Below are 9392 nucleotides of genomic sequence, written 5' to 3'. Positions count from 1 at the left end.
TACATTCTCAATGAACTTCTTGAAAACACATTGAGGAAATTAAATAAATTCCTGTTTTACAGCCTGTTTTCAAATGAGACTTATAAGGTCTGATTAGAGGACATGGTTGATCATCTAGGACTGGAAGCAAACTACACAATCATTCGTATAAAAATACTGTCCATGTATATAAATAGAGGTTTTTGAAAGATCAGTGCTGGATGGGGGTTGTGGAAGGAAGAAGAGTGGGTGGGAGGGATGGGGATAGGAGGTGGGGGTGGAGGGGGGTAAGGGACTGGATTTTTTTGTGGACTTCACTGTCTTGGAGTCTATTTGCTTACCTTGGATTTTGTGTCCAGTTATGTTCATATAAAATGTTAATAAAGTTGTGAACTAAAAAAAAAAGTATGAGTATGTATTGAAAAGCAACTTGTTACTATAAGTCAGCCTCGCTGTCCTGGAAGACTTGTTTCAGATTTTATTTAAACACAAGTAAAGCTTGCTCCTATGAAACAGGTTAGGTATTGCAAAATTTTATTTTATTTTTCTACTCTTCATAGATGTAAAAAAATGCATAAGGGGTTTAGTGTTGTGATGGGTTAGAGACCAATTCTTAAATTAGTGATCAATATTTAATATTACATGTGCCAGTCTGATAATCACCATAGGAAGCTGAAACAGGATAGGTTGACACAGTAGACTTGTGTTGTACTTTTTAACACTGTCCCTGCCTGGTGTACGGTACATTTTACTGTAGTCTTGCAGAAAAAAATGGTTAGCTTTAAAGCAAAAGGCATGGATGTGAACAGCATTTCATTTAAATTTTTACCATTTTCAGATACATAGGCACAGGGGAAAATATTTTAAATGCTACCATTTTTTTAATATAAACCTAAGTAAGGTTTATACATATACTAGTGAAAAAGGCCCGTTTCTGACAGAAATGAAACGGGCGCTAGCAAGGTTTTCCTCGGAGTGTGTATGTTTGAGTGTGTGTGAGATTGACTGTGTTAGAGAGAGTGAATGTGCGAATGTGTGTGTGTGACAGAGAGAGAGAGAGAGAGTGAGACTGGGTGCGAGTGTGTCCATGAGAGAGAGTGTGTTTATGAGAATCAGAGTGTGTGCCAGGGGCCCCTCCCTCCTCCCTCCCAGTTCCAGGGTCCCCCCTCCATACCTCCCTCACAGTTCCAGGGTCATCCCCCCTCCCTCCGAGTTCCAGTGTCCCTTCTAGTTTCAGGGTCCCCCCCACCCTCCCTCAGAGTTTCATGGTCCCCACCCTCCCAGTTCCAGGGTCACCTTCCCTCCCTCCCAGTTCCATAGTTCCCCTCTCAGTTCCAGGGTCCCCCTACCAGTTCAAGGGTCCCTCCCCCTCCCTCCCAGTTCCACGGTCCTGTCCCCTCCCTTCCTTCCTCCTTCTGAGGTGCTTGGGGGGGGGGGGTTGCTATTTGCTGTCAACCTAAGGAGACACTGCTTCTGGCGTCCAGCAGCTAAGTCCTGTCCTGACCCACAGGCAGCTGGAGCTCCCTCATACATTGACAGGCAACGGCGGGGCTGACGCAGCCACGGGCACTTACTTGGATAAACTTTGTATTGTTGACAAATTATCAGAAAATGCAGAGTTTAAAATTGCAGTTTCTACCACGTAGAATAATTTTAAAGCTGTTTTAGGGATATTTAATTTAGATTTCATGATATTCATATGTGCAGATGGGAAGCAGCTTTAGACGTGTTTCAGATGGAAGAAGGGAAAAAAAACGACAATGTATATCAGCAGCTCCTAGGTGTGCTTTGTTTTGAGTGTATGGGAATGACGGCTGTGTTGTGGAGTAGAAACAGAGATTAACCAATGGGCTTCCTTGCTTACAGTGTAGTGTCGTCATTATGACCCGCCCTTGACGCCATCACATTTGATGCGTGGGTGGGGCAGACACTTCATGGAGAAAAAGCTATCTGAGCCACCTCACTTTTAGAACGTTGGGAAAGTGAGGCTTCATTAGAACGTTGGAGGTGCGTTTTATATATATACTAGTAAAAAAGGCCCGTTTCTGCCTGACATGAAACGGGTGCTAGCAAGGGTTCCCCCCTCCCTCCGTTGCTGTCTCCCTCTTTGTCCTCCGAGTCCCACGCCCTCCTTTCGTCCCCTCCGAGTTTGAGGCCGTCCTTCCTCTCCTCTCTCACTCCCCTGTAACTCACCACTTTGTCGAACGACGACCACGATTGTGGCGGGGCCATTTGTGGAGGAGTGGTTGGAGGGTAGCTGGCACGTTTTTAGTCGGTGGTCACTGTGGGGTTCGTTGGTTGAAGCCATCTCTCTCTGGCCATGTCTCCGCCCTCGACGTCATAACATTTGAGAGGGCGGGGCTAGGAGACATGGGCAGAGAGAGATGGCTTCAGTTGGGCACGTCCTCGGCCGCTTTTGTTTGTTAGGCAATCTGCAGCGATTCGTTGGAAGGGGAGGAGTAGAGAAACACGCTCCGCGTGTTTCCCTACTCCTCCCTGTTAGTTCATTTTCGTTGTTTTGTAATTGTTCCGCCCTCGACGTCATCACGTCTGACGCGAGGGCGGGGCATGGAGACATGGTGAGTGTTGTGGCTTCACCACCATGAACTTACGATTTTTTTGCTGCTGTAGTCTTTGGCATTGGAGGCAGTGGGGGTGTAGAGAGAGGCACGGTGTCTGAGTGGCTGCAGTGACGTCAGTGTCTTCAGAACGTTGAGGGTGAGTTTTATTATAATACTAGTAAAAAAGGCCCGTTTCTGACACAAATGAAATGGGCGCTAGCAAGGTTTTCCTCGGAGTGTGTATGTTTGGGAGTGTGTATGTGAGAGTGAGTGTTTGAGAGTCAGAGTGAAAGTGTGAGTCCAATCCATGCTCCTCTGTTACCTGGCCCCTCCATTCATCCCTATCCAGCAATTTCGCTGTCTCCCTGAGGCCTGCCCTGCAATCCATATGCATCCATGGCCATCTGTTCCCTCCATTCATCCCTATTCAGCAATTCCCCTCTCCCTGAGTCTTGCCCTTCCAATCCATGCCCATCCATGCTCCTTTGTCATCTGGCCCCTCCATTTTTCCCTATCCTGCATTTCCCCTCTCTGCCTGAGGCCTGCTCTGCAATCCATATCCATCCATGGCCATCTGTCCCCTCCATTCATCCCTATCCAGCAATTTCCCTCTCCCTGAGTCCTGCCCTTCCAATCCATGCTCCTCTGTCACCTGGCCCCTCCATTCATCACTATCCAGCAATTCCCCTCTCTGCCTGAGGCCTGCCCTGCAATCCATATGCATCCATGGCCATCTGTACCCTCCATTCATCCCTATCCAGCAATTCCCCTCTCCCTGAGTCCTGCCCTTCCAATCCATGCCCATCCATGCTCATCTGTCACCTGGCCCCTCCATTTTTCCGTATCCAGCATTTCCCCTCTCTGCCTGAGGCCTGTCCTGCAATCCATATCCATCCATGGCCATCTGTCCCTCCATTCATCCCTATCCAGCAATTCCCCTCTCCCTGAGTCCTGCCCTTCCAATCCATGCTCCTCTGTCACCTGGCCCCTCCATTCATCCCTATCCAGCAATTCCCCTCTCTGCCTGAGGCCTGCCCTGCAATCCATATGCATCCATGGCCATCTGTCCCCTCCATTCATCCCTATTCAGCAATTCCCCTCTCCCTGAGTCCTGCCCTTCCAATACATGCTCATCCATGCTCATCTGTCACCTGGCCCCTCCATTTTTTCCGTATCCAGCATTTCCCCTCTCTGCCTGAGGCCTGTCCTGCAATCCATATCCATCCATGGCCATCTGTCCCCTCCATTCATCCCTATTCAGCAATTCCCGTCTCCCTGAGTCTTGCCCTTCGAATCCATGCCCATCCATGCTCATCTGTCACCTGGCCCCTCTATTTCTCCCTATCCAGCATTTCCCCTCTCTGCCTGAGGCCTGTCCTGCAATCCATATCCATCCATGGCCATCTGTCCCCTCCATTCATCCCTATCCAGCAATTCCCGTCTCCCTGAGTCTTGCCCTTCGAATCCATGCCCATCCATGCTCATCTGTCACCTGGCCCCTCCATTTTCCCTATCCAGCAATTGCCCTCTCTCCCTGAGGCCTGCCCTGCAATCCATTTCCATCCATGCCCATCTGTCCCCTGTATTCATCCCTATCCAGCAATTTCCCTCTGTCCCTGAGTCCTGCCCTCCCAATCCATGCCCATCCATGCTCCTCTGTCCCCTGTCCCCTCCATTCATCCCTTTCCAGCAATTGCCCTCTCTTCCTGAGCCCTGCCATCCCAATCCATGCCCCTCTGTCCCCTGCTGCCTCCATTCATTCCTTTTGCAGCAAGTCCCCTGTCTCCCTTTCATGACCCCCCCTTGCATCCATGCTTCTCTCTCTTCCATGTCCCAGCCTGGGCCGCCCTCTTCTCCCACCCCCCTCCCCCCTTCGCATCCATGCTGTCGTTTCTCCCCTGCCCTCCCGCTCCCATTGTGTTGTTTAGTGGCCACCTCTTCTCTCCCCCCAACATGGTTGTTTTTTTTTTTTTTTTCTTGTTTTTAAATTTACCTCCGTGGCAGCGAAGCGTCAGGGAAGGAGGCGGCGCTCCCGACGTCTAGGTTTTCCTTCGCTGTGTTCCGCCTTTCTTTTGACGTCATCCTTGACGTCAGAAGAAGGCGGAACACAGCGAAGGGAAGGCTAGACGTCGAGAGCGCCGCCTCCTTCCCTGACGCTTCGCTGCCGAGCGTTGCGATTGGTTGAGTGTCATTGCTCCGCCCTCGACGTCATCACGTTGACGCGTGGGCGGGCAGACACAATGCGATCTCACCCCCTTCACTTTAGAATGTTGGCTAACAGAGGCTTCATTAGAACGTTGGAGGTGCGTTTTATATAGAGATTATATATATATATATATAAAACAACCCTAAAAACTTTGCATGGTGATAACAATCGCTGTTTTGGTGGTACTTACTAGGTGAAAACCATCTCTCTCCTCTCCAGTCTGTCCAAAATTCAGCGGCACGACTTATTTTCCGCCAAAATTGTACCCACACTAGCCCACTCCTCAAGTCACTTAACTGGCTCCCTGTCCACTCCGCGTACAGTTCAAACTTCTCTACCTTTAAATGCATCCATTCTGCAGCCCCCCATTACCTCTCCTCTCTCATCTCTCCCTACATTCCTCCCGTAAACTCCGCTCACTGGCCAAATCTCTCTGGCCGTCCCCCTTCTCCACTGCTAATTCCAGGCTTCTTTCCTTTTCCCTTGCGGCGCCTTATGCCTGGAATGGACTTCCTGAGCCTGTACGCCTAGCTCCATCTCTGCCTGTTTTCAATCTATGCTGAAAACCCATCTTTTCACCACTGCTTTTCGCCCCTAACCGCTACTCAATTCCCCTATCCTTGTTCCTTCTCACCCAGTACTTTCCTCACCCTTAATTGTCCTGCTGTATTTTTAGATTGTAGGCTCTACAGTGGCGTAGGAAGGGAGGGGCAGTCCTGCTCCGGGTGCACGCGCTCGGGGGGTGCCGGTCCCGCTGGTTTCCCTGCTCTCTCTGCCCCGGAACAGGTTACTTCCTGTTCCGGGGAAGAGAGAGCAGGGAACCAGCGGGGCCGACGCAGCTCCGAGTGACGTGCACTCGGGGCGGATCAGCTCTCCTTCCGCAGGTAAGAATGCGGTCGGGGGGGTGCCGCAGAGGGGGGGGGGGTGCGCAGCGGCGACCCGCCCCAGGTGCCATTAGCCCTCGCTATGGCACTGAGCACAGGCTCTATCGAGCAGGGACTGGTCTCTCTGTGTCAGGTGTTCAGCGCTGTGTGCGTCTGGTAGCGCTATACAAACAATAATAATATCTGCACGAATACAACGCCTGCTAGAGTGTAAACCCGGCTGGCTCAATCCGTCCTCCTTTTGCTGGAGCCATATGGTAACCCTATCTATAACCAGCCCCTCGAATTGAGCACACTCGATTAGGATTAGAAGTAATTACTACTCTAACCGATGAAAGGTTTCTCTGTGTACATCCGCATGCTGCACAAGCCAACATGTTTCTGTAACTGAGATGAAAGGAAAATGCTAAGCATGCAGCAGTAGCAGTAGCAGTAGCAGTTTGTTTTGGTATCGCCAAAATGGCGGCTGTGTGCGAGGGGGGGGGGGGAAGCTTCAAGTTTTTGACGTCATCATGCCGTTTCCGGGCATTTTGTTTTCTTCGCTCCAGTCTTCGACGCTTTTGTTTCTGCGCCTCCGCTTCCTGACTAGGGAGTTAGGGGGCGGAGCCGAGTCCCACTCCGCGAGAGAGAGAGACGCGTGTTGAATTGATCCGCCCCCCTCACATTGCTCGTGCTCTGGGTCATGTTTTGCTGGCGTTCACAGCTTGCACTCCGCAGAGGTTCTGTCTTTAGGCTTTAGTGGCAGAAATTCTTCTAAGATGGTAAGTACGCGGCATTTGTGGTCCCTCGGTGGAGGTTTCAGCTCGCACGGGGCGGGTCGTTATTAGCACAACTCTTTATTGTATTTAATGTGAAGGAATGCTGCACAAGAATGGGACGCACAGTGTGAGCTGCGTGCGCATCTCCTGCTTACACTTTATATATTTATATATATATGTAATACAGTGATTTTTTTGGCTAATTCTTCTGCATGTTGGACACTACATAGTTGGGTCTTTATGCCAAACTGTAACGTATCTGGTTTCCAAAAGTTTAGACTTTACAGTCTCTTGAAAAACTTTTAAAGCAAAAGTAATATTTTAATAACAGTAGTATTAGTGTTGTTATGGGTTTGATGCCAGCTATTCTTAGGATGGCGTTATGAAACGCTTTTCTTTGATATAGATTGCAGAAAATATATTTAGCCTACTCTCTATTTTAGTTTTGATAGTGAATTTTTCCGGTCCTGAAGTGGATTCCACTTAAAGCTGCCATGTTATTACTGTACTGCTACAGCTGTTTGCTTTTTGAATCCTGTGTAGCTCTCGAAGTTCAGTATAGATCTTATATAGTCAAATCTCCACTTTAAGTAGTTGAACACAAATGGACTTGTGTGAAGATGTCAGGAATGAGTTGATGACCCGTTTTGGAGGATCCAGAGGATCCCGCACTATCCGTCTTTACCTTTTTCCCTGAATTACTGTCTCCTGACACTGCCCTCGTTAAGAATTGCTTGGCATTAACAGATTAGCCGCTACAATTCTTTCCTATCGAAAAAGAAAATACTGTGTTCAAAAGTAACTCCGCTCTTCCTTGCTGTGCCAGCACCATCTAGTGGACATAAACAGGTTCTTGACTTTTACTCATGGATGAGGTCTGCTATCATTGGGATGTTCATCATGACTGTGAATAAAATATTAATCAAAGACGGATTCACCAGTTAAATAGTTAATATTGCCCTGAGATCCAGATGAGAACGCAGTTGTTCTCGTACTGTGTTTTAAGTGTCTTGTGCGTTGTGCAGCACTTTGCAGATGTAGTGTTAAAGGACTTCCTTATTTGTAGAACTCCAAAATATACAGGTTCAGTGACGGCCTGTATCAGGGTCCATGCAATATAGTTTTTGTAAGGTAATAGGCTGAATGATGTAACCTCTTTACGTACTCTGTTCAGTAACACAACATATGTATTTAAAAGAATTCAACTCCCATCATCAGTTGTTCTGAATGAGGGGACCACAAGTATATACAATATGTTAATAAAATAAAAGTAAATACAATATAAAATATGATGAAACTTCCTAAACAGCCATTATGTATTGAACACTTGACTGGAACATCTGCCTCTATAATGGTTGCTCTTACACTTTGGAATTATCTTCCTTTGAAATTTGACCTGAACTTTCTTTTAATTGCTTAAGGCTCACTTTCTTTTTCTCAAGCCTTCACATCAGCAAATTAATCTCTGGTAACCATGATAGTGGCTCTGGCAGAAACACTCTTGGATTGTATTGGTTGATTTTACAGAACCTCCTTCCCATATATGTTTCAGAGTAATTTATATCTAACTTTCCCTCCCACATTATGTTAACCGATGTAAACTAGGGCACCATTAGTGTTTCAATCCTTCCTTCCAATTTAGCATTATTTATTGTTGTAAACCACTTAGGTATTTATTTTATATACCACAAATAAATATAAGTTGAAATGTGAAAACATGGTGAGTGAAATTTACTGAATTTTCCCATGCATTGTGTGACAGGAAGGGATAGAGATTGGAGCATGGCATCTTGTGTTTTATATAGCATATATTGAGAAATAGCTCTGTAATTTGTCCACAGCCTGCTGTAACAAAACATGTCTTCCCAGCAATTTCATACACCATTTCTTACACCTAGTTTTATTTTCTTAATATTGTAGTGGATTTTACAGATCCAGAAATGAACAGAGTTGTGAAGGAGGGACCTGAGTTTTATTTGTTGTTCAAGGTGGGAGGAGTGGCCTAATGGTTAGTGCATTGGGCTTTGATCCTGGCAATCTGGGTTCGATTTCCACTGCAGCTCCTTGTGACATTGGGCAAGTCATTTAACCCTCCATTGCCCCAGATATAAAAAAAAACTTAGATTGTGAGCCCTCTAGGGACAGAGAAAGTACCTGCATATAATGTGTACAGTGCTGTGTACATCTAGTAGCACTATAGAAATGATTAGTAAGGTGGGGGATGCAGCAGAAGGAGTCAGTCATCCCACAGTCTTAACACCCAGTTGATGGGTTTTGGGCCCATGATTGCATGGTTCTGGTAGGAGCCGTGGTGTGTGACTCTTGCCTAAGTCTAAAATATAATGCGGGGAAAATGGCTAGGTAATTGCAAGTGAAAGCTTATAGTGCCGGATGGCTTCCTCTTCCTCTAGTAACAGCCAGGTGCTGGGTAAAAATGGGAGAAGATGGGGCAGAAACTGTGGATCCAGGAGAAGTGATCCTAGGTTTGTTCTGATTCTGAAGTCAGTGGTTTATTTGACTTGCTGATTCTAATCTCTGGAGTCCTAGTGGTAGGTAGCAGAGTGTTGTTAATGCTGTGAGGAAATAGTTGTACCTTCATCTGCTCAGTTCATTTACTGTTCTTGAATTTCACTTTTTTTGTATTCACAGACTTCTGAGGCACACTGGCTGACAACGGAGGAGAGAAGCCAAGTTTTACATGATCTGAAGGCTTCAGGGTGGAACGAGCTGGGTACGAGAGATGCTATATACAAGGAGTACAACTTCAAAACCTTCAATCAGGTAATGCTTCAGCACCTTTTGTAGCTCAAGTGAGAGACCCTTACTTGGATCATTGTTGGTCTGGGTGAATCATTGAATCTCTCTCTTTTTTTTGGAACTTCTAAAGGAGAATTTTACTGAACAGTGTTACAAAATCTCCCCCTTCTGAACTGACGAATTAAGCTACTTTTTATTTGCAGTTACGTGAAATAAACCTCCATTTTGGCAGTCAGTACTCAAAGTT

The 9392-nt window shown here is 46.8% G+C and overlaps 1 protein-coding gene across 1 annotated transcript in view; it reads left to right on the top strand.

Moving 5' to 3' along the window:
* The first annotated feature begins 6252 nt into the window (after positions 1–6252).
* Positions 6253–9392, top strand: part of PCBD2 (pterin-4 alpha-carbinolamine dehydratase 2) — a 39957-nt gene continuing 36817 nt past the window's right edge. The window contains exons 1-2 of the mRNA XM_030213112.1: positions 6253–6391; positions 9038–9169. Coding sequence (XP_030068972.1) covers positions 6389–6391; positions 9038–9169 — 135 coding nt within the window. The 5' untranslated portion in view covers positions 6253–6388. The remainder of the gene's footprint in view (positions 6392–9037; positions 9170–9392) is intronic.

This window comes from Microcaecilia unicolor, chromosome 8, assembly GCF_901765095.1.
Source record: "Microcaecilia unicolor chromosome 8, aMicUni1.1, whole genome shotgun sequence".
Classification (NCBI taxonomy): Eukaryota; Metazoa; Chordata; class Amphibia; order Gymnophiona; family Siphonopidae; genus Microcaecilia; species Microcaecilia unicolor.
The sequence above is the reverse complement of the archived record's forward strand: the minus strand, read 5'-3'. Positions and strand labels throughout refer to the sequence as shown.